This window comes from Aquarana catesbeiana, linkage group LG02 (assembly GCF_042186555.1).
Source record: "Aquarana catesbeiana isolate 2022-GZ linkage group LG02, ASM4218655v1, whole genome shotgun sequence".
NCBI lineage: Eukaryota > Metazoa > Chordata > Amphibia > Anura > Ranidae > Aquarana > Aquarana catesbeiana.
In genome coordinates this window covers 564134554-564160733 of record NC_133325.1, presented here as the reverse complement: position 1 = coordinate 564160733, position 26180 = coordinate 564134554, and the positions used below count along the sequence as shown (strand labels likewise).

General features: G+C 42.3%; 1 protein-coding gene across 1 annotated transcript in view; it reads left to right on the top strand.

Annotated features, from left to right (window-relative positions):
• The window catches only part of AATF (apoptosis antagonizing transcription factor), a 190960-nt gene that overhangs the window by 138516 nt on the left and 26264 nt on the right, over positions 1-26180 (top strand). The window contains exon 10 of the mRNA XM_073614142.1: positions 9442-9513. Coding sequence (XP_073470243.1) covers positions 9442-9513 — 72 coding nt within the window. The remainder of the gene's footprint in view (positions 1-9441; positions 9514-26180) is intronic.

Sequence of the window (26180 nt, the reverse complement as noted above, 5' to 3'; positions counted from 1 at the left end):
GATGAAGACGCAATACTACTCTATCCTTATGAATCATTAAATATGGCTCTTTACAAGAAAGAGCCACCAATTCTGATACCCTTCTTGCAGAAGTAATGGCTACCAAAAAAATTAGCTTCCTTGTCAAAAGGACCAAGGGAATATGTCGTATCGGCTCAAAAGGCTGTTTCTGTAATGTCGACAGAACTAAATTCAAGTCCCAAGGGTTCAGGGGAGCTCTAACCGGTGGATTAAGCCACGTTACCCCCTGTATAAAGCTTCTGACCAAAGAATGCGAAGCAAGCGGACGTTGAATCAATACCGACAAGGCCCCTAGTACTCAAGGCCAGCTTCATCTCTAACCCCATTTGAAGAAAAGCAAGGATTCTCCCTATGACATACTTTTGGGATGCCAACCCCAGGATTCACACCAGGAGACATATGCCTTCCAAACTCTATAATAAATGACTCTGGAAGCTGACTTCCTTGCATTAATCAAGGTAGAAATTACTGAGCCTGAAAGCCCACGATTCTTCAGAATGTGGGTTTCAATAGCCAAATCGTTAAATTTAGCGTTTGTAAGGTAGGATGGAACACTGGTCCCTGCGATAGCAGGTCTGGACGTGGTGGTAGGGTCTATGGGGACCATGTTTACTATTTCTGCGAACCAAGATCTTCTGGGCTACGCTGGGGCCACCAGAAGCACCGACTTCTTTTCCTGCTTGATCCTGCAAAGAAGTCATGGTAGCAGCAGAATAGGAGGGAATGCATAAATCGGTGAGAACTGATCCCACTGGGTCACCAACACATCTGTCCCGCATGCAAGTGGATCCTTTGTTCTTGACACAAAGTTGTCGATCTTGTTGTTGAACCTGGATGCAAACAGATCTTTGTCCGGGATCCCCCATCTTTGGCATATAGCCCGGAAGATGGGGTGAAGAGACCATTTCCCCCGGGAACAACTGCTGGTGACTTAAGTAGTCCGCCTGCCAGTTCTCTCCCCCTGGAAGGAAGATTGACGATATGCACGGCACATGCTTTTCTGCCCTGATTAGGATCTGGTTTACCTCTCCCTGGGCTGCATGACTCCTGGTGCCCCCTTGGTGATTGATATAAGCCACTGCTGTGGCACAGTCGGATTGGATCCTGACAGGACAACCCTGCAACCTGAATGTCCAGGCCTTTAGGGCTAGGTACGCTGCCCGATTCTCTAGAATGTTGATGGGTAAGGTCCTCTCGGTTTTGGCCCCGTTCCCTTGGACAGTCGACTCTTCCAGAACTGCTCCCCAACCCGAAAGGCTGACATCTGTTGTTACCACCTTCCAGGTAACTGGTAAAAGGGATTTCCCTTTCTGCAGATTCTCGGGTACCAACCACTAACTGAGGCTCTGATGCACTATTGGCAACAAGCGAATCGGAAAATCTAACGCCTGTGTTTTCTTGTTCCAGGCAGACAGGATACTGTTTTGCAGCAGTGTTGAACGAAACTGAGCATAGAGAACCGCTTCGAATGAAACCACCATCTTTCCCAACAACCTCATACAAAGGTGAATAGAAGGACCCCTCTTTGCCCTGACTACCTGAACCAGCTCCTTTATGGCGCTGATCTTTGACTGGGGTAAAAACACCCTCTTCTGGGTTGTATCTATAACCAGACCCAAGTACTCTAGTCTTACTGCTTTTAAAGAAGACTTCTCTAGGTTGAGGACCCAACCTAGGTATTCCAGGTAGTTGACTGTGGTGACCAAGCTTTGGTCTAAGCGGGCTACTGACCGGTGTATTAAGAGCAGGTCGTCTAGGTATGCTATAATTGTTATACCCTGAGCCCTTAGTCTGGCCAGAGGAGGAGCCAGGACCTTTGTAAACACCCGAGGTGCAGTAGCTAGACTGAAAGGTAGAGCTACAAACTGAAAATTATGTTTTTCCACTTCGAAACGCAGATATTTCTGATGAGCGGGGAAAATAGGTACATGCAGGTATGCATCTTTGATGTCTATTGATGCCAGAAGTTCTCCTCCTTGTAGGATGTAAACTACTGATTGGATTGATTCCATGCGAAAAGATCTAATTTTTAGGAGCCGGTTTAAATCATTGAGATCTAGGATGGGTCTGACATCCCCATTTGGTTTTGACACCGTGAAAAGGTTTGAATACAACCCCATCCCCTGCTCTTCCGGGGAACCACCATGGTTACTCTTTGCGACAAAAGTTGCTCCAATGCTTGAAAGAGTGACTTCTTTTTCTCTGGGTCTTTGGGAACATTTGATCTGAGGAAACAAGGAGACGGGAATTCTCGAACTCTAGTTTGTAACCTAGCTTTATTGTGGAGACCACCCATCTGTCTTGAAAATCCTCCTGCTAGACCCTTGAGAACTGTAGCAGTCCCCCCCCCCCCCACACTCAAACGAGCGGGGGCGCCCCTTCATAAAGAGGCTTTAGCGTTCTGTCTTGTAGATTTCTTCCCCCAGGACTTCTTTTGTCCCTGGAGTTGACTCTGAGTTTTACCTCTTGAACCCGACGGTGGAGGCCGTCACAACTGCCTGGAGGCTGATGCCCCTGGCACTGGAGAAAGAGCCCGTTTAAACGAGGGACGTTTACTACTTTTCTTAACTGACAAAGGGGTACTTTTCCCACTTGAAATTTTTTGGATATAATTGTCCAAATCGACCCCAAACAGCCTTATACCATGGAAGGGAAAACCAGCCAGGAGCTTTTTGCATGGCGTTTCGGCTGACCAATTTTTCAACCATGAGATTCTATGCATATGCACCAACCCAAGAGTAAGGCGAGAGGTCTGAAGGATAGAATCTCTGTTTGCATCAACTGCAAAACACAAAGCCGCTGGCAGGTTGGCTAACTCCCGGGCCTGCTCTTCAGGGAACACCTTGAGCACCTGCTTCAAGTGATCTCTCAAGGATTGACATACCCCAATTGCCGCCACTGCAGGTTGAGCTACTGAACCTGCTAAGGAAAAAATATTCTTTAACAGGAATTCCAATTTTTATCGGTTGGATCCCTAAGCATTTGAGCGTTGTCAACAGGACAAGTCAAACTTTTATTCACAGAGGATATAGCGGCGTCAATTGCTGGTATACCCCACATATTTGTGATTTTTTTTCCTCCATAGGATAAAGTGTTGAAAACTTTTTAGGAGGGAAAAAATGTTTATCTGGGTGATCCCACTCAGAATAAATAAGCTTTTCCAGCAAGAAATGAACAGGAAAGGCATGCACAGCTGGAGGAGGCTTCAGTGAACCCAAACAAGACGTGGGCTTTTCAACCGACTCAGTTATGGGTAACTTAAATGTGGAGCAGACCATTTCAGTAAGAGATTGCACCAGCAATTTCTCAGCCTGTGAAGCTGAAGAGGGTCCTTCCCCACTTGATTCTTCAGAAGAAGAGTCATCAGTCTCATCCCGGTCCTCTGAGGGGGATTTGTCTCCTCTTTCCCAGAGTTCCTCTGTTTGAGGGTCCTGGGTGGTAGAAGGGGACCTAATGCGTTTTCTTTCACTTTGTGAAGATGCCATTAATCTTTCCTCCAATCCACTTATGGTTGAGTAAATAACCTCCTGAATAATATATACAGGGGCTGAAATGCCAGAAGCAGTTGCAGCCCCTGACCCCGATGGCTCACTCTGACCAGCCTCCCTAGGTCTTTCTGGGGGAGATGGTGCAGCAGAGGGGGGTCCTCAGAGCCTGAGGGAGATCCCTTTGAGCCCCTATTTCTCTGGGTATTTGTACCTCCCCTTCTGCTCATAGTGCCAAGCACAAATGCAGAGGTACTACCAGAAATGCACCCACTGCTGAGCAAAATAGTCCAGCAACTGCCGCTGCTATCAAGGCTCAGTCTGATGTTAAGTAAATGTTGCCTGGGAATGCCTGTGTCATCCACACTCACATGCCATTTATCTGCTCTGTGTCCCTCCTTGAACTGTGTGCACCTGCAAAAGAGTGCACTTTATAGCCTTGTATAGCTGCCCACCCGACCCCTTTTCCTGCGCGAGCTGAGGGCTCCGATTTGATTCGATCGGCGGTGGGAGGCAGTGCGGCATATCGCCAACTGCCCCATGGCCTCTATCCTGAAGGAAGCTGTGGGGGGGCATTCCTGGAAAGAAACAACCAACCCCCACCCCCCCTTCCCACATCCTACCTGGAGCATGGGCTCGGAGGCTTGCGGCTTGTGACACAGAGACGAGACTGACAAGCATGGAATTGGGTATGTGCTCTTGACAGCCCCCGGTGGCAACTTTAGGCATAGCAACATTTTACTTAAAGGAGAAAACCCACAAGAATTAGAAAAATTCCTTAGGAATCTCCCTTCCCTTATCCAGCTGCAGGGTTCTGTGGTAACAGACCCAATCTTCACCGCTCACGGTGGGCTCCGTTAAAACCTTCAGGAACCGGGGCCCCTTGTTATCGGGGGATCCACACTCCTGGGCCTGTAAAGCACCCTGCCAGGAAAATATGGCTGAAAAAAACAAATACTGGATCCCGGGGTCTAGCTCTCTAAAAAGAGAAGCTTTACAGGCAAAACTTTGTTTCTTCGGACACGAGGCCTGGGTATCATTCAATTCGGCTTGGAAAAGGCACTTTGAATGGGTTCTGGTTGCATGGACTGCCCCAGCAAAGATTTCTCAGGCGGAGCTCAGCACAGCACAGCACATCTTTACTCGTGACTAACACCTATGACACTGGCGAAAAAACTGAGGTACTTCCAGTAAGTGGCGCCTATATAACCCATTCAGTAAATACTGTGGCTCTGTGTCCCGTGATGTACAAAAAAGAAACATAGTTGTGGGATTATGCATCCATAGTACAACTTGTGTACTTGTCGCAAAATACAAGGCATACTGTGATTGGACAAGGGAAGACTGTGAATCATGCCTTGTATTCTGTGAAAAGGAGGCACAATGAAGGGCTATCACTATAAATGGTGGTACTCACAGCAGCTGTGCCATTCAAAGTCAACAATGGTATGCAGCATATTACAGCAAATATTTTTAGTATCCCCTGCAGCCTACTGAACAATTGTTTTCATTGATGATTTATAGGAATGCAGGTTTTTAATTATTCTTTGTGTGTGTATGTATGTATGTTTGTTTGTGTGTGTATATATATATATATATATATATATATATATATATATATATATATATATACACAGTATCTCACAAAAGTGCGTACACCCCTCACATTTTTGTAAATATTTTATTATATCTTTTCATGTGACAACACTGAAGAAATTACCCTTTGCTACAGTGTAAAGTAGTGAGTATACAGCTTGCTGTCCCCTCAAAATAACCCAACACACAGCCATTATTGTCTAAACCGCTGGCAACAAAAGTGAGTACACCCCTAAGTTAAAATGTCCAAATTAGGCCCAAAGTGTCAACATTTTGTGTGGCCACCATTATTTTCCAGCACTGCCTTAAGCCTCTTGGGCATGGAGTTCACCAGAGCTTCACAGGTTGCCACTGGAGTCCTCTTCCACTCCTCCATGACGACATCACAGAGCTCACCTCAGAGAGTTCTTTGCCATGAGGTGCCATGTTGAACTTCCAGTGACCAGTATGAGAGAGTGAGAGTGATAACACCAAATTTAACACACCTGCTCCCCATTCACACCTGAGACCATTAACACTAACGAATCACATGACACCGGGGAGGGAAAATGGCTAATTGGGCCCAATTTGGACAATTTCACTTAGGGGTGTACTCCCTTTTGTTGCCAGTGGTTTAGACATTAATGGCTGTGTGTTGAGTTATTTTGAGGGGACAGAAAATTTACACTGTTATACAAGCTGTACACTCACTACTTTACATTGTATCAAAGTGTAATTTCTTCAGTGTTGTCACACGAAAAGATATAATAAAATATTTACAAAAATGTGAGGGGTGTACTCACTTTTGTGCGATACTGTATGTATATAATGTAAATCTCAGGAATTTGTATCGGTATTATAGATTTTTATTTTTTCAGAAGGGAACATTTTTTTATGTACATGATAATAGTGTATATTTATTGGATCTTGAATGCATTTATTTTGCTAGTTTTATTATTTGTATTGGTGCGCAGTACATTTTTATGGTGTGGTGTAATGTGACAATAGATGGTGTTGTGCTATTCAAATCCTTCAAAGATTGATTATCAACTTTTAAATAATTTTTTTACCTATTAGTCTGCTATTATGCAACTATTATGCAATTATAAAAGTGTTTGTTCTCCTGTAGTAAATAAGTGTTGTGAATTGGTAGAAGGTTGCAGTATTCACATCGACAACGTGTCGTCGTTATGGTGCCTGGTTCCTATAGGTACCAGCAAACAATGCTTGCATATAAACCGTCAGACATTATTCATACTTTAAGATTATTTTTTTTTTTTTTTTAAAGGAAAACTTATCCTTTAACTACTTAACGACCGTGCCATAGCCGAATGGCGGCTACAGCACGGCTCGATAACTCTGGAACGGCTTACATTGACGTCCTCCCAGAATCGTGCTCCTGCACGCCTCCTGGGGCACGCACCAGGGAATATCCGTGACATCACAGCAAATGGCCGCTGATAGCGGGCGTTTACCACGTGATCGCTCTGTCAAATGACGGAGCGATCACGTGTAAACAAACCGGCGTCATGTCCGGTTCCTCTCTCCCCTCTCTGTACAGATCGGTGGAGAGAGGGGAGAGATCAGATGCTGCCGCAGCGCTGTGAGCTGGATGTGTAGTGCCCACAGCTCTGATTTGTGCCCACTCCAGCTATTCATCCATGCTCAGCCAGTCATCCATGCTCAGCCAGCCATCCACCCATCCATGCTCAGCCAGCCATCCACCCATCCATGCTCAGCCAGCCATCCACCCATCCATGCTCAGCCAGCCATCCACCCATCCATGCTCAGCCAGCCATCCACCCATCCATGCTCAGCCAGCCATCCACCCATCCATGCTCAGCCAACCATCCACCCATCCATGCTCAGCCAACCATCCACCCATCCATGCTCAGCCAACCATCCACCCATCCATGCTCAGCCAGCCATCCACCCATCCATGCTCAGCCAGCCATCCACCCATCCATGCTCAGCCAGCCATCCATGCTCAGCCAGCCATCCACCCATCCATGCTCAGCCAGCCATCCACCCATCCATGCTCAGCCAGCCATCCACCCATCCATGCTCAGCCAGCCATCCACCCATCCATGCTCAGCCAGCCATCCACCCATCCATGCTCAGCCAGCCAGCCATCCACCCATCCATGCTCAGCCAGCCATCCATCCATCTATCCATGCTCAGCCAGCCATCCATCTATCCATGCTCAGCCAGCCATCCATCTATCCATGCTCAGCCAGCCATCCATCTATCCATGCTCAGCCAGCCATCCATCTATCCATGCTCAGCCAGCCATCCATCTATCCATGCTCAGCCAGCCATCCATCTATCCATGCTCAGCCAGCCATCCATCTATCCATGCTCAGCCAGCCAGCCATCCATGCTCAGCCAGCCATCCATGCTCAGCCAGCCAGCCATCCATGCTCAGCCAGCCATCCATACTCAGCAATACTCATCCATCCATGCTCAGCCATCCATCCATGCTCAGCAATACTCATCCATGCTCAGCCATCCATCCCTAATCAGCAATACTCATCCATGCTCAGCCATCCATCCCTAATCAGCAGTACTCATCCATCCATCCATGCTACGTAGCAATACTCAGCCATACCCAGCCATCCCAGCCGTACTCAGCCGTACTCAGCCGTACTCAGCCGTACTCAGCCGTACTCAGCCATACTCAGCCATGGCTCAGCCATCTCCATTCATACTCATCCATGCCACATCAGTTCTTATCCATGCCACTAGAGTGCCTCACAAAAGTGTAATAGGTAGTCAAATTAGATTTGACGTTTATGCCCCTAGAACACCTGATGGTGCTCCCTGCATGTTGGCCCTCTCTATGTGGCCAGGCTGTGTAAAAGTCTCCCACATGTGGTATCGCCGTACTCAGGAGGAGTAGGAGAATCTATTTTGGGGGGGAATTTTTGGTTGGTATGTACATGCCATGTGTTAGAAATATTGTATAAATGAACAACTTTGTGTAAAAAAAAAAAAAAAAAAAAAAAATGTATTTTCATTTTCTTTACACATTTTACAGAAACTTGTAGAAAAAAAATGTCATGTTCAAAAGACTCATTATGCCTCATAGATTATACATTGGGATGTTTTCTTTCCAAAATGGGGTCATTTATGGGGCGTTTCCATTGTCCTGGTGCTCCAGGGCCTTCAAAAGTGTAAGAGGTCAAGAAATTATATGTGTAATTTATGCTCCTAGAACGCCTGACAGTTCTCCCTGCATGTCTGTATGTGGGGCCTCTGTATGTGGCCACGGTGTGTAAAAGTCTCACACGTGGTATCGCCATACTCAGGAGGAGTAGTCGAATGTGTTTTGGGGTGTACTTTGTGCTATTCATATGCTGTGTGTAAGAAATAACCTGCTAATATAACAATTTTGTGAAAAGAAAAAAAAATCTTGTTTTTGCAAAGAATTGTGGGAAAAAAATTACGTCAAAAAACTCACCATGCCTCTTAATAAATACCTTGGAATGTCTACTTTCCAAAAAGGGGTCATTTGGGGGTGTATTTGTACTTTTTTGGCTTGTTAGGGTCTCAAGAAAATGAGATAGGTCAGTACATCAGGTGTGATCAATTTTCAGAGATTGGCACCATAGCTTGTGGACTCTATAACTTTCACAAAGACCAAATAATATACACCGATTTGGGTTATTTTTACCAAAGATATGTAGTGGTATAAATTTTTGCCAAAATTTATTAAGAAAAATTACTAATTTGCAAAATTTTATAGCGGAAACTAAGAAAAATGCAGGTGATTAAATACCACCAAAAGAAAGCTCTATTTGTGTGAAAAAAAGGACAAAAATTTCATATAGGTACAGTGTTGCATGACTGAGTAATTGTCATTCAAAATGTGAGAGCACCAAAAGCTGAAAATTGGTCTGGTTAGGAAGGGGGTTTAAGTGCCTAGTGGTCAAGTGGTTGTAAACCTATACATATACCCTGATTGGACGGAATGGATACAACCCCACCACACAGCAAACAGGAACAGAACTGAGGCTGTCAATCACAGATTTTGTGGCAGAGAACTCTCCCTGTCACCTTTTTTCTCTTGGTGTCAGGAAAACTTGTGAGAAGTGACTCCTATAGATAACAGATGAATGAGGCAGCAGAGAGAAATGACAGAGAAAAAGTTAAAATTATTCATGTAATTTATCCATAAAAGCTAAGAATATTTGGCTGCATGTTTACTGTGAGTTATTAGCTGAAATGTAAATCCATTACATGATTTACCTATGACTTTATACAAGATTCCATATTTTTGTTATTGAAAATAGAGCAAATGTGTCACAGTGCAATGGTTTTGTTTTAAAGGGAGCACTTATTTTTATTTATTTTTTAATAGGTATCATGTACATAGCAAACTGGTAAGCTTCATGGCTCCCATTGGCCACAGCACAATGAATGATGAGGCCAGGTGAGTAATAGACTAATAATGTTTATCAAATGCTTTCATGGCAGCATGATATCGACTTGTTCTTCACACTGTCGTCCTCTGCTTTTTTTCTTATCAGTTAAGCATTTGTCAGCACTGTCAGGGCAGGACATCCCCTGCACATCAGCTTTAGTAATCTAACCAGTTTACATTATCATAACCATTGTAAAATCCAGTAGAATGTTAAAATGAGCCTGATAAAAACACAAGCCAACAGAAGTATTGCAAGTATATGCTACATTTAGATAGATGTGTAAATCTGCATCGCATTTCTTTGCTGGAAGCTGTGTGGGTGCCTGTGTCGGTCACATGGGTTTAGGAACAATTCTAGTTATGCATGTTCATTGGGGGGAATGTGGGGAAAAGACTGCGCTACAACATATATAAGCAATTCAAAGTGCAGAAAAACAGCTGCCAACACTCAAAGTTCAACGTGAATATTAAAGTGACAGTGTGGTGCTAATATACAAACTAAAAAAGAGAGTAGTGCATGTATCCTGGATGTGGTACAAATGAAATCAAGTGTAATGTGTGAATAAACCAAAAAACAAGAAAAGGCAAATGACTGTGTTAGACGCAGTAAGTGTATGAATCAAATATGAAACAATAGTCCACATAGATGTGAAGGGAAGGACTCTTCCTGTGAGGGTGTCGCCAGTGAGATGTAAATAAAAATCTCTTGTTTGTATACGCTAACAGTAACACTTCGAAGGTAAATAAATACTCTTACCAACTGGGGTGGACCCAAATGTCGTACGACAATGGGTCAAACAGGCTTGAGATCCTATGAGGTCTGGATCAAGTGCTGCACACAGAAGGTGGTCAAGCAGGTCCGATGCGGTGCCCCCAACTCCTGGTCCGTGGGCTCCACAGGCACTCTACGATCCAAATAGATGTCGCCCAAAACACTTCCTCATGGACAGCTCAAACTGTTAGACGTCTCACAATGGGCTCCACCCGACTAGTTTCTCCATAATAGGCTTCAGCTGGGAAACGAGTCTCCTTTGGTTTACCACCACCCCCTCCCTTTAGAATGTAAGCTCTATGAGCAAGGCCCTCCAGTCCCTTCTGTATTGAACTGTACTCTAATTGTGCTGTCCCCCCTATTGTAAAGCTCTGCGTAAACAGTTGGCACTATATAAATCGTATTTAATAATAATACAGCACTGTTGCACCTTTACCTCCTATGTAGTTCTGCCGACTCCCAGAATGAAGCTAGCAGATGCCATTGCTAAAAAGCACATATATAAATGAATGCAGAAATGCATCTTAAAGCATTAAAAAAAAAGCACAAAAAGAATACAATTTAAATATAGAATTAGTGTTGCGCTTTTATACTGCGATGGTGGAAACGGTATTTTCGGTTTCATTTTTGTTTCAGAAGTACGCTTTAATTCACTTAAAAGATAAGTTCACCTTTACAGAAAAATCTGTAAGGTGAACTTACACAGGACCCCCTCCCCACCCCTCCAACCCCCCCCCCCCTCTCACAGTTCCGCGGACCTTGAGCGCGGCGGTCGCCTGCTATGAGACCCCGTATAGCCACCTCACAGGTTCGGGGCTTAGAAATCCCCTTGATTTACTCTCCAAAACGTACCTCATCAGGAGGTACGTTGTGGAGCATTCTAATTGGTCGGCGACGTCACATAGACAGTGCAGACCAATAAGAACCCGCGTAGCCCATCCTATGACCGCGGGCAAAGAGGAGAGAAAGCCACGGGATTTCAAATCCCCTGACTGGTAAAGCGGCGATACGATGTGTCAGAATGGACTCCAGGTTAGCGGGACCAGGTGCGATGGGGACAGGCTCCAGTGTAAGTTCACCTTCCAGATTTTCTGCAAAGGTGAACTTACACTTTAATTCAATTTAAATATCCTATAAATTGTTTACTACAAGGCTTATTATTTACCTGGGGTTTTGTCTGACAACATGCAAGGCATAGATCTGTGAAAACGATGCTACTGCGACCTTTTTTTTTTTGTGAAAAGCTTTAACCTTCTTATTGAGACCAGTAGAGTTGCTTCAGCAGTGTATTTAGCCCATTATTCTTAACATCTGCTAGATGTTTTCTGAGGAAGGCACGTGGCTTGAGAAGTGACTTTCTAAAATCTGTGGCCTATACAGTGTGCTTTATACCTGTTGGTTTGTTGGAGCAGTTGATTCATGTGTTTGTATCTGTGCAATTTACCGCAAATGGAGCAATGCTTCTAAGCCTAACAGAGACCCAGCTTTCCACACACAACTGTATGTGCTAATGATCTCTGTGCTTTATAGCTATGTGCAGCCTTCTCACTCACCCAGGATGTACAGTGATTATACCATCAGTAAGACACAGCTCCTGAAAACTTGACACTTTTCACTGAGGCATTGGAGATTGAAATTAAAAAGTAAAGATAAGGCTTAGAAGAGGACGAATCGTTCAGACAACAAACATTTATTATACCTCTATTCTGTGGAAATGTGTTTATCACAGGAGATCAGTGCATCTGGCTATATTTAGTAATTATAAAGGAATGCCGTGATTACTGTATTGTAGAAATCAATTTCTTTTCTTATTCTAAACAATGATCAGGAAGTACCAATGTTATTATTTTTTTTTTTCCTTGAACAATGCAGAAGGGAAAGGTATGTCTCAGGCACTTGGCACAAAATACAAAGGTTCTGCACAGTTTTTTTTTTTCAATCAGTAGTATTAATTCTGTTACTGTCCTCTCAACAATTATGTCCTTTTCTGACTTGGTATTTAAGGCAGTGCACACAGCCATTGCCAGCCCCTCTGCTAGGGTTACATGTTGTATATGCCATTTTCTAAAATTCTTGGGATTGGTGGTGGGGGGGGGAGGACACAGGAGCATAGAGGAGAGCTGGAGATAGCAGGCTGCGGAAGGCGGAGGCACATAAAGTGAGTACAGTGTCAGGCTCAGCAGCCATGATGCACCATGTTCAATTCCCAGAAGGGAAGGCAGAAACTGGCAGGATCAACCAGGTATTACAGGTGTTGCAGGGGGCCAAATCACACAGCACAAGTACTGTGCTGTATAACATGCTTTAAAGAAACCGGATCAATTTTTTTGGGGGGTTAACAAACGCTTAAATGTTGTCTAAGGCCTCTTGCCTACTGTAAGTCAGTCTGCCAGAACCAAGACTGACACTCAATCTGTAATGCAATCTGCACTTTTTCGGTTCTATAACTGGACAAGCAATGATAACAGTTGACATTACCTAGTATTCCTGGCACAAAGGAAAACGGTCAACATTTTAAAGTTGTTGCTCTATATGGACTTTTTTTAATAATTAAAAACTTTGACCCCAAGCCATCACAGTTTCTTTAAGTTTTTTCTTTTTTTGTTTATATAAGTGATTTAATCAATCTATGTTATGCCAGTTATCTGAAGTCTTTGTTTTACAAAAAATATTTAGGCCTCATGCACACAGGACATTAAAAAAAATGCCAGCGCTGCTGCCAGGACAAAGCAGAGTTAAAAACGCGATGTTAGCTGTGTTTTTGAATAGCGTTCATGGGTGTTTTTATGCATTTTTCCAGTAAAAACACTCCCTATAATGTAAAAATGCTAAACGCTTGTAAGTGCAGGTTCACACAGGGGCGACTTGTCAGGCGACCTAGCCGCCTGACAAGTCGCCTCCCGTTCTGTACAATGGAACCGTTCTAATAGGAGCGACGCAAGTCGCTCCGACTTAGAAAAAGGTTCCTGTACTACTTTGGGGGCGACTTGAGGCGACTTGCATAGACTTCTATGCGACTTGCATAGACTTCTTTTGCAAGTCGCCGTGGAAGTCGTGTGCAGGTCGCCTCGGTGAGGCGACCTGCAAGTCGTGCCGCCCCTGTGTAAACCGGGGCTTAGTGTTTAGCATCCTCTGCTCCTGGACGGCACAGGCTGTTGTTTCTTCTACTGCCCCTAAACGCTTATGCCTCCAAACGCCCCTGAAAGTTTGTGTGCATGGACACATAGGCTAACATGGAGGGGCGTTTAGAGGCAGTTAAACATTAGAAGCCTATAACAGCAGCTGTAAAAACTTCCTGGGAGCCCTTAATACAGGATGCACCCGTGACAGCGGATTCACAGAAAAATTCTAAATTTATAACAAAGTAAAAGGTGTATTTATTTTTAGGCTCCCTATCTAGTTGAACCTAAGTATGGAGTCCACTGAGCAGAGCCGGAAATTATTAATTCCTCAGTCTCAATAAATTTGATGCTTGAATAAAGAACTGATCCCATTTTTTAGGTATTTTTTAGTATTAGAGTATTTTTTAGGGCATTATCCAAATTTACCTCAGACTTCTCAATGCCCATCTAGAGCATGTCCCAGCATAGTTTTTTTTTCTTTCACCTTGTTAATGTGGCAAGAAATTTCTTTTATTGCCCCACCTCCGTCTCCTGCCATTTTGACATTATCACCAAGTTTTCAAAACTATTGCAGGGGCAGTTGCTGGGTGGGATCAGTTCTTTATAACATAAGCACGTCCCTAGAACTACTTTTCTACAGTGTGTGGGTAAGGCTCTTGACAATCAAAAGTTTATTTATATACATTACAGTATCCTATGTTTATAAAAAGTAGTATAGGGTGCACAGGACTAGCGTAGTCCAAGTGATGTCTCTATTAGGGGTCGGCAGTCCAAAAAATAAACGGGAGAAATGTTGGTTGAAAGGGATGAAAGGATGGTAATCTTCAGCAGAAAGGGCTGCAACTTTAAAAGACTTGAAGCAGGGTCTAAAATGACATAAAAACAAACAAAGGCGCCTCTAAGTGCAGAAGATAAACAATTTTAATACCCCAACTGGGTTAAAAACACTTACAAAATAGAAGTAGAAAACAGGCACATCGTGGGTAAGGCTGCATTGGAAGGGGTCACGATCAGAGGAAGCCTTCAGGAGGGTGGATGTAGTCACTGTCAGCAGCGGTGTAAAACACAGGGAACAGCTGTGAAGCCGGCGTCGTCAGCGTGTGAGGGCTGCGAACCCGGAAGTGATGTCATCCGATGAGCGGCTCTGTGACCAGCCTGAACCGCAAACGAAAGGCCAGAGAGGGGATGTGATGTCATCAATGAGGGACGCGTTTCGGAACCGTCATTCGTTCCTTTCTCAACCTCGGATTACACTGATGGCTGGGGAGGATATATACAAGCACACTGGCAGTGGATTGGCCGGGGGGCGGGGACAACAAGGTTAAATAACAATAGGTCTAGTGAATGCATATGAATGTAGACACACACCTGCAATAGCATGCTGAAAAACGAAAAAGCAAAACAATTGAAGAAAATAAAATCAAGGATGGTGATAATGAAGGTTAAAAACGATCTGTATGACAATCAAAGTACCCAATGTGTGGGTCTGACAGATCATAAAAAATGCTGCACATAACAAATTGTCCGCAAATGGGTAACAAGAATATAAAAGATATATATAAAAAATGACCATAGATTCGAATAAAAGAGGGTATGTGGAAATAAAAGTATTAGTGATAATAAAACATCTTTTTATTAAAAATTCTAAAAAAGGGGGGAGGGGGGGGGGAATTAGATAAGTGTGGTAAAGAAATGTATTGTCAAAGTATGGCACTAACTTCGAAGTCCTCGTTTAACCCTCCAGGGGCTAAAACATTTAATAGAAATATCCAATACATGTCTCTATGGCATAGTCGTCGGTAACGTTCAGCTGGGGGGAGATCTTTTGACATTGCCTCAATGACCCATACTCTAAGGCCGCTAGTGGACTTATCATGGACGTGTAGATAATGTTTGGGGACACTGCGATTATCTAGTCCGCCTTCAATAAAGCGACGGTGTTCACCAAACCGTTTCCGTAGTGGCCGGATAGTGCGCCCTACATAAAATAGACCACAGGGACAAGTGAGGCAATATATGACATGGTCAGAGGAACATGTGTGGAAGCCCTTTATTGGATATGTTTTGCCTTTGACGTGAAAATCTTTCTGGCCATGTGTCACAAACCGACAGGTCTTGCAGAGGGGTTTGCGGCACTGATACATCCCAGAAATAGCTAGGAAGGTGGGCATATGATGACCAGGAGGTGGAGGTCTAGCCCTGAGTTTGCTGGTCGCTACCTTACTCTTAATATTGGGTACCTTCCTATAGGCAAATTGGGGTCTATCAGACAGAGTGGGACGTAGATGTTCGTCTTGTAATAGTAGAGGCCAATGTTTTTTAACGATATTTTCCATTTGTTTGTGTTGGGTATGGAATTGGGTAATAAATCGTGGATTACTATTGTCAGTGTTTTGGCGTGGATGGGAATTACCTACTGATAATTCCCATCCACGCCAAAACACTGACAATAGTAATCCACGATTTATTACCCAATTCCATACCCAACACAAACAAATGGAAAATATCGTTAAAAAACATTGGCCTCTACTATTACAAGACGAACATCTACGTCCCACTCTGTCTGATAGACCCCAATTTGCCTATAGGAAGGCACCCAATATTAAGAGTAAGGTAGCGACCAGCAAACTCAGGGCTAGACCTCCACCTCCTGGTCATCATATGCCCACCTTCCTAGCTATTTCTGGGATGTATCAGTGCCGCAAACCCCTCTGCAAGACCTGTCGGTTTGTGACACATGGCCAGAAAGATTTTCACGTCAAAGGCAAAACATATCCAATAAAGGGTTTCCACACATGTTCCTCTGACCATGTCATATATTGCCTCACTTGTCCCTGTGGTCTATTTTATGTAGGGCGCACTATCCGGCCACTACGGAAACGGTTTGGTGAACACCGTCGCTTTATTGAAGGCGGACTAGATAATCACAGTGTCCCCAAACATTATCTACACGTCCATGATAAGTCCACTAGCGGCCTTAGAGTATGGGTCATTGAGGCAATGTCAAAAGATCTCCCCCCAGCTGAACGTTACCGACGACTATGCCATAGAGAAATGTATTGGATATTTCTATTAAATGTTTTAGCCCCTGGAGGGTTAAACGAGGACTTCGAAGTTAGTGCCATACTTTGACAATACATTTCTTTACCACACTTATCTAATTCCCCCCCCCCCCCCCCCCTTTTAGAATTTTTAATAAAAAGATGTTTTATTATCACTAATACTTTTATTTCCACATACCCTCTTTTATTCGAATCTATGGTCATTTTTTATATATATCTTTTATATTCTTGTTACCCATTTGCGGACAATTTGTTATGTGCAGCATTTTTTATGATCTGTCAGACCCACACATTGGGTACTTTGATTGTCCTACAGATCGTTTTTAACCTTCATTATCACCATCCTTGATTTTATTTTCTTCAATTGTTTTGCTTTTTCGTTTTTCAGCATGCTATTGCAGGTGTGTGTCTACATTCATATGCATTCACTAGACCTATTGTTATTTAACCTTGTTGTCCCCGCCCCCCGGCCAATCCACTGCCAGTGTGCTTGTATATATCCTCCCCAGCCATCAGTGTAATCTGAGGTTGAGAAAGGAACGAATGACGGTTCCGAAACGCGTCCCTCATTGATGACATCACATTCCCTCTCTGGCCTTTCGTTTGCGGTTCAGGCTGGTCACAGAGCCGCTCATCGGATGACATCACTTCCGGGTTCGCAGCCCTCACACGCTGACGACGCCGGCTTCACAGCTGTTCCCTGTGTTTTACACCGCTGCTGACAGTGACTACATCCACCCTCCTGAAGGCTTCCTCTGATCGTGACCCCTTCCAATGCAGCCTTACCCACGATGTGCCTGTTTTCTACTTCTATTTTGTAAGTGTTTTTAACCCAGTTGGGGTATTAAAATTGTTTATCTTCTGCACTTAGAGGCGCCTTTGTTTGTTTTTATGTTTTTTTGTATCCTATGTTTAGCTAACTAAACACTTTTTTATTACATCTACATTATATTTGTAATCCTGTAATTTGTAATCTTAGATGACTTGCACTTATGTCTCCTGAAAGATTTGGCTTCCTTTAAAGAAACCATAGGTTTATGTACATATTTTTTTTTTTTTTTTAGGTAATTTTTTTTGTTTTAGTAAATATGATATTGTATAGCAATATTTTTCTGCTATAATGTGAAGCTTTAGGCTCCTTTTCAAATTTCCCCTTAAATTTTTCTAATAAAAGCCATTTGTGTACAGATCCCAGTAACACAAGCTGAGATATATAAACATGAATCGGTGACTCATCTGCCTCTCCCCGGGTTTCCTTTAGAGACAGGGAGCCAAAAAGTAAATGTCTCCTACTGTGCTGTCTTTTAAATAAACCACAGTGCTCTGAGAATTCTTTGTGTAATAAATGCTTATTTGTAAAACTCTGTATATGCAGTATAATTCAAAACAAAACTAGAACATCGCTTTCAAAACATTTAAAGCTTTTGAGAAAGTAAAAGCCATTTTAGTTTACCTTTTTTAAAGTGAATGTAAACCCTCCATATACCCAGTGAAGTGAACAGCCTCAGATGATACACAGAGATGAAACCAATCTCCCTACATAAGTTTTACATGTATATCTTCTGTCTTCACCTTGATATACTGTTTAGAAAGTGCACGTTCTGTTCAAATTTTCTCTTCCTGGTTCCCCTGTAGGAGGGGATCATTGCTAGACACTGAGAAACGGTGAGATAGCTGATTGGAGGAAAGACACCCCCACACACACACACACACACACACACACACACGCAGAGGTTGCCTGTGTATAGTTTAGCAGTCTGCTAATCTATTCATAGCAACCTCCTCTGACACACAGTTCTATCTCCTGTCTCAGAGAGCTTGTCAAAAGTTATCAGACTGATACCTGAGGACAAAGCTACAGTACTTGGTTCTTTGAAGAGAGATAAGAAAACACTGCAGATATATGTGCCCAGATCAAATTTCATGAATCGGGTTTACATCTACTTTAAGGGCTCATGCACACTGCAGCTCAAAGAAGTGGCTCCTACAGGCTGTTGAGCTTTTTTTAGCGCTTATTTTTTCTGCCTGGAAACTCCCCTCTGTTAGTGTCCATGCACACTAGGGCTTTTTCAGGTGTTTACAGGCATATGCGCTAACATGCAGAAGCACCCCCACCAAACTTGCGTTTTTGAGAGGAGCTTTTGAGCAGAAAAGATGCCTAAGTGCCCACAAATGTGGGAAAGTATGCGAAAGAGCATGAAAAAGCTCAAGCTGGAAAACACACAAACAAATTGAAAAAAATGAGCTGAGGGGAGATTTTGTGAAAAAAAAAACACTTATGCTTAAAGGAGCTCAAATCAGCTCAATTAAAATGTGCAAAAGAGCCCAAAAAATTACAAGCCTCTTCAAGCTGAAATAAAAACTCATGAGCCCTAAGGGTTCTTTATCAGTATGTGCTATTGAATTTTATCATTAGTTTTTTTTTCCCTAAATTGACAAATATGTTGAAAACATTATATTTAAACTTGAGTTTGATTTTCTAGAAGTATTTATTGCAGTTTTCTTTCAAGTGCCAAAACTATATTTTTCTCTTCAGTGTAGTAAAGCTAGAAAATGTATCACATACATTCTTAGAGAAGGTGAATTCAAATGTTTTTTTTAATTTTCTTCAGTTGCGATTACAGCTCTGTCTGGTCACAGCATTGATTACTAATGTAGTACACAAGTGAGTAAGTCCATTCAGTTTTCTTTCACCTGAGTGGAATAAACATATTGCTTTATATTATTAACAGTAGCAAACCCCAACAATGAGAGCCCAGTGTAGCCATTATATATCTGAGAAAGTATACTACTGTTCTGCAGTTTAAAAGGAATAGTGTAAGCTATTAACCAAAATAACATGGGAAGCAAATCCATGAACAGATCTATATTATAAACTTTATCTGCTTTTTTAAAATATAATTTCTAATGCTTTTTCATTTTGGGGCTTGTATTATACCTTGAGAAATTGACTATTTTTAAAGGACCCATACATGTAATCTTTATTATACCATAATGTGCATGTAAATGTGTTTGTACCTGAACTAAGTTAGCACATATACAGTATAATAGAGTTACCTTTTAGCAAAAATTTTAAAAAATGATTTATTGCAGCTTACCAATTCTTAAATGTGGTGGCTGTTTTTTTTTTTTTTTTTTTTTTTTTAATTTTTATTTCATCTGGAGATCCAGCCAGTAAGTCTGTTTTAGAAGACAGAGACAAACCAGAGCTTACAATGGTTACCATTTATTAATCTATAAAAAATCTTTATCCCCAAAGGAAAAAAAAAGTTGCTGTAAATTCTTAAAAAGTGTTAGCAGGAGTTCAGCTTTTATTTAGTATTATAAGTCCAACTAAACCTGCTAGTGCATCTAAAGGCCCATACACACGATCGGACTTTTTGACAACAAACATGCAAATTAGCTGTTGTAAGGCAACATCCGACCGTGTGTACGCTCCATCAGACAAACTTTTTCAGTTTTCATCGGACAAATGTTGGCTGTGCAAACAGACAAACTTTCCTGCAACAAAAGTCCTACGTCGGCTAGTCCGATCATGTGTACACAAATCCATTGGACTATAGTCTAAAATACAAACACGCATGCTCAGTACCAATGCAAAAGATCAGACAATACAGAAGTTGACCAAAGGGTGGCGGTAAAGAGCTGAAAAACCACATGATTTGGTGAAAGTTGGCTGAAAAAGCCCCGCCCTGTGTATGCATACCAAGTTCACGGCCAACGCCCTTTGAATAGAAATCCACGGAAAAGTTTGTTTGAAGTCCGATTCGTGTGTACGAGGCTTATCACTACCCACTTCACAGATTGACAGTGCTGCTGTCCAAAGGTAGCTCTGTTGTACCTCCAAAGAGTGAAGCCACCCTAAGGCAGGCAGTGTGTTACTGGCTGGACTACCAGATGAAAAGAAAAAAGATATCTAATTCAGCCACCACAGTTAAGGATTGGTAGGCTGCACTATATTAAAGGGGAAAAATAATAAAGCGGTGGAGAGGCTGCAGCTACTGAAACCCTAAATACAAGTGGAACATTCCAATCAGAAAATTATGATACAAACTCCTGTGCCTCATCCCTAAACTTGATGCATCAAAACTATTGAAATAGTGAAGGCGTGGGACTTTTAAGGCACAGCATATTTTTGGGTAAAATTAACATTTATTCAAATTTGCTAAAATTTGACATGTTCAGTCTCTATAACAACAGATTGCAATAAAATACAATTGTATATAAAACCAATTGATTTTGATACTGTGGTGATTGTGCATAGTAGTCTTTACAGCTCAACGTGTTTCTCGGACAAAGTCCTCTTAATCAGGAGCTATCAATATAGACTTTCTATAAATGCCATCTAAATAGAATGACAAACTTTTTAGTAATCATATCATAATCGTAATACAACAAAATACAAAGAAAATTTAAATTGAATTTCCTAATACCTTGTACAGTGATGTTCCCCCGTGGAGATGCAAGGACCCAGGGTACACATACATATAAGCACAGGGGTCTCAGAGTACCCTCTCCTGTGCTTATATGTATGTGTATCCTGGGCCCTTGCAGCTCCACCCCTGGGGGAGCAAATTTGAATAAATGTTAATTTTACCAAGAAATATGCTGTGCCTTAAAAGTCCTACGCCTTCACTATTTCAATAGTTTCGATGCTACAAGTGGAACATACTGTATAACATGTTCCAAAAGGCGAACTTCTCCTTTTAAGTTTTTGTTATTTGGTTAATACATGCTTTGAGGTTTGACTCTTTATCCATCTTTGTGCTTTTAAGGTTTAGAATATGTGAAATCTTCATTCTTAAATAATTTTTGCTATTGCACAGGGTCACTTTATGCGTGATATATTTGCACTAAAGGTGACAAAGTTTTTTTTTTTTTTTTTTCTCCTTGTCAAGACATAACTTTATTATACTGCAGTATGTCCTCAAGCTCCCTCCATCACGCCTCAACGTCCCTAAATGATTCCAATTTCCAGAGTCCTGTACAAATGCTTATTGCAGCTGTCAGCATTATCCAAGTTAATTTCTCTCTCTCCTTTGTTGTAATGTATCTGGATGCATCCCAAGTTGTATTTTTGGACCGAGATCAATACCTAAGGGAGCAGGAATTTTTTATGAAATACAGCTCTTTAGTTCAGTATTAAAGTAATTTATAACACAGGAGTGCCAGTCATGTGTAATTTTTTTATGCCTGTTATATTGTATCCCTCTTCATACAATATTTTAAGTGAGTGGTTTTTCTTTACGTGTTTAGTAAATTTAGTTGAGCCTTGAAATATGAATTATGTATATTTTGATCATAATCCTCCCTTTTTTTGATAAATACATTTGCGAAAAAAAACTAGCTAGCTATGTGGCATAGTATTTTATTATACAGTATTTCTAAATGTTTTAAATAATTTATAATACTTTTTTGGTTTTCTTATATATCTTCTTTCGGTTATATTTTTTTAGTTTGGTTTTAAACAGTTGTTTTATATCTTTTTTTTTTTTTTTTAATTGTATGTATACATTTTCTGTTTTACAAAAAGCAACAAATACACTTTAATATATTTCAATACAATGCATTACACAAAGCACTTTTGATAAATCCAAAGAGCAGTATCTGCCTGCCTTTTGTCTGACATTGTCCGATTGAAACCTGAGAGAGTGCTGACTGATAAGAGATGAGTCACTGCTCTGACTTTACCTCTGTGTAGCCGGTAGCCTGAGCTATTGAGGTCTGTAAATTAGTGTTTTTTGTTTTTAATTTATTTTTTCTTAAAAGGGATCAAAGAAAGCGCCACCTGCTGGGTAACAAAAAAAACATACAAAATATTATGCAGTATTTTATATTGCCCCAGCAAAAATATATTGTTTTAAGAATTATTTTTTAGTGCTAACCATAAGAAATGTAAGAAAATATGTATAAAGCCACTACATTTACACTTTATTTACATTTCTTTCAAAAAGTTCCTAGCAACCAATAGAGAGATGGCTGCTTTGCCTCAGTTCAGGGTTTTCCCAGAAGTACTGAACAGCTGTACGTATATATGCAGGCCCCTGTTAGGGCTTGAGTAAGCCTTAGTCATGTTAATAAGACATTATCTCTGTTAGCGTTTGCTTACTAATCTGTTCTTAATATTATAAGACAGCTGCTGTATGCAGTGTTGTTCAGACTAAAGCCTTCTACACATGGGCCGAATGTTGGGCAACATCAGCCGGTTCAATCAAAACCAGGTGACAGTTGGCCGTGTGTGAGGCAGCCAGTCCGAAAGAAGCCTGTCTTCTGTCGGACGATCATGCTGGAAAACCAGCAGCCGACCTGCTCCCGATCAGCGCTCTCAGCAGAGAGCGCTGATCAGAGTGTTCTGCCAGGGGAGGGAGGGGGGCATCCCCTGTGGGAACACCACAGCTTAATGGGGGAGATCGCTGTACTAGCGTCTGATGTGTTACTATAGCTACTCCGACCGGAAATGTCAGGTTTTTTTCATTCAACCCGCTGGGTTAAATTTTTTTTTTTTTTTTTGCAAATGGGTTCTTCTAATTTTTTAAATGTGAATGAGGAGAGATGTGGCTACAAACTCCCATGTGAAGGGACTTAGTTGTATGCAGTTCTAACAGTTGGAATATTCCTTGAGCTTCATTTTGTCTGTGGTCCGGAGAGAACATTTACTGCAATGAAACAACACAGTTAAATTGAGTGTGTTTTGGGGTGCTTTCAATCCATTTGAATTCTTTTAAACGAAAACTCACTGCACTCTTCCTATGAGTGAATTAGTTATATTGAGGTTTCCTGAACTGTTTATCTTTTCTAAATTCACAGGTTAGTCTGACAGGTAGGACAAGGCTGCATATATGCAACATTGATTTAATCGGTTAGAACAAGAGCAATAATTTAACTTGTGATACCTTTTAACAGCATCATTAAGGCCTCTCATTACTCTTTTATTAGAGACTTGCTCTGTTTCTTATCTGATTACAGACTGAACATAACTCATGACACTGATTTGATCTCTTGTTAAAGAGGATTACAGCTTTGCATTAACCCAGATTGACATGGTTTATAATTCGATTGTTGATACCCAGCCTAGTAGTGTCATATGTATGACCCCCCCACACACACATACCTCCTCCCAGTTGAGCAGCAGAAAAGGACAGCCATATATCATCATTAAAGATGGCACACAGCATTCGGAAGGAGGCAGGAGAGGTCCTATGTGCTGGAATTATGGATAAGACAGAAATGCTGCCTCTTACTGAAATTGTGGAGGACAAAAAAAGGTTGTTGCTTGCATTTAGCATATTTCTAATAAACTCCAAAATTTAACAAACCCAATCTGTTAATTATTTCAATATGTTTTACTTTTGTCAAAAGCTTACTACTATTGTTAAATCTTGCCTAAAGAGGTTACCTTGATGTTCTCTTTAAACGGTTTATAGATGGAATATACTATCTAGAACCTCTGCTAAAGCTGACAAGAAGTAGATTGAAATTTAGCCAATCCAGCAGGACTGTCTTGAATTGCGATTCATCTATGGCCATGAGTGTTGACTCATCTCAGACTCTTGGTTCATTCAGTCAGCGATGCAATCAGCTGCGCCTCTGATCCGTGTATTCTAAAAGTGGAGCAGTCCCTGCTGTCAGAATACAATAGCACAGTGGGGAGGATACCTCCATCTACCGCACTTGTGTGGATGGGGTATTACATACAGTTATCAACCCACTGATAAAAAAAAAAAGCAGTCCACTTTTGGCAAGCTTTAGTTCACTTAGTTAGGTGTATTTTAAAAAGGGGTATTTAAAATGACTTTACAATCATTTGGATCCCTTATTAGTGAGTTATTAACCCACTAAGGACAGTCCTGTGCCTTCATGTATTTGTTTAAAGCAAGGGTCTCCAAACTATGATGCATGGTTACATTCAGCGAACTACGAGTTTTTATATGGCCCACAGCTATGGTCAGTGCTGCATCCTCAGTGTGCACAGATTGAGGATTAAAGTCAGCAGAGGCTGCCTATGATCTTTTTTACCCCCCCCCTGCTACACTACCATCATTCCCATTGTTGGTTGCTAGGTCTGCCAGCGTGCTTGTCCTAGCATTCACTGGGAGAGGGAACTTCCTCTGTCCAGACATGCTCCACTTCCTGGCTCCTGCCCTGCTGCTGCAGCCACCTTTACAGTAGTAGGGGGACCTCGATAGGGACACTGATGCAAGGTGGGCATTCTGATAGGAAAACTAATGAAAAGGGAGGGGAGGCTATGATGTAAATGAGGCACTGATGTAGGGGAGGGTGCTTTGATTGGTACTGTGATTTAAGGAAGACTCTAATGAGGATTTATTTGGGGGCCTGTGAAAATTTTAGTGTGGCCTTCATACCCATGGTTTAAAGGATGCAGTGGCCTGGAGTGGCAAAATTACATGCTTTTCAGTATTCATCATGTTCTTTGGTTTTTCACATGGGCTTCAGCGTCTGTACGAGCAGTGTGAACAGCAAGTTTTTATGAAACTTTTAGCAAGCTTTTAGCAGCTTTCAAAGCCTTTAAAGTGCCCTTCAGCTCCTGTTTGGAAATGTTTTACACAGATCTTAATGGGAGTGAGGAGACTGCTGGATGCCTGAACAGGTAAATGCCCTAATATTAAAAAGTCAGCAGCTACAGTATTGGATGGAGCTCTAGGTCTCAGAGGTAGGCTTGTGGAGCTTCGTTAAATTGCAGCTGTACCTTTTGCCTGGCACAATCCCCCACAGGGGAAGTGGAGTGTGGCTGTTTCCTTACCTGCTTTCAGCGCTTGGAGAGAGAGGGGACTGTTGGTGACTGTCTGCCAGCTCCCCCCTGGGTAGTTGGACCGGCTCAGCATTCCCCACTGGGCAGGGAGGATGGGTCGGTGTGTTCCTTCCTTCGGGAGCGGAGATAGTTCACTAAACCGAAAATTGAACAGGCATGATGGGCCAGCCGAGTGACGTCATCAGCAGGCGCCGGAGGCTCATGGTTCCAGCCTCATTAGCGGCACAGGCGGCAAGATTATTGGGGTCTGCTGGTGCTGTGTGTGTGGACCCAGCAAAACTGTGGGGAGAATACTCAGGAAGCAGCATGGACAACCCTGTGCCCTCGTAAGCAGGAGAATCTGCTTAATCTGGCACCAGCTTCTCTCAGGTAAGCTTGGGGATTTCTCTGGTCCCTCTTGCAAATCTTGAGGATGTTTTCCAAAATGGACTATAGTGATAGTCTCAGCTTTCAGTGGGCACTGTTTTGGTTACTTCCCTGCACAGTTGGTGTAAATGGCATGGGATCCTGGCCTCAACTGCATCTGTTTGTCTCCTGTTTTGATTGTGGGCTAAAGCCCAGGAAAAGACCCAGGTGGTGGCCCCCAAGAGAAAATGTGCCGTGTGCGTGGCTAAGCTAAGCTCTTCATGGGAAAAACCCTTATGCCTTAGCTGTGTTGATAGCCTGGTCAAGGATGAAGCTGTTACTGCATGTCATAAAATTCTATCTTCTTTTAAAGATAAAAAAATTGCTTCAACCCTTAAATCTTTTAAGGGGTTGATAGACAAAATGCACGGTCCTTCATTGGCTGTTATGTCGATCCCCATGGGGAGTGGATCCGGAAAAGGATCTCAGATCCCAAGCCTCTTCTTAAGCCGATTCGGCTTCTGAGGATGACTTAAGAGGAGAGGGTTACTCCTCCAAGGGCTCAAGATGCAAGCTGTCCCTAGATGATGTGGACGATCTGCTTA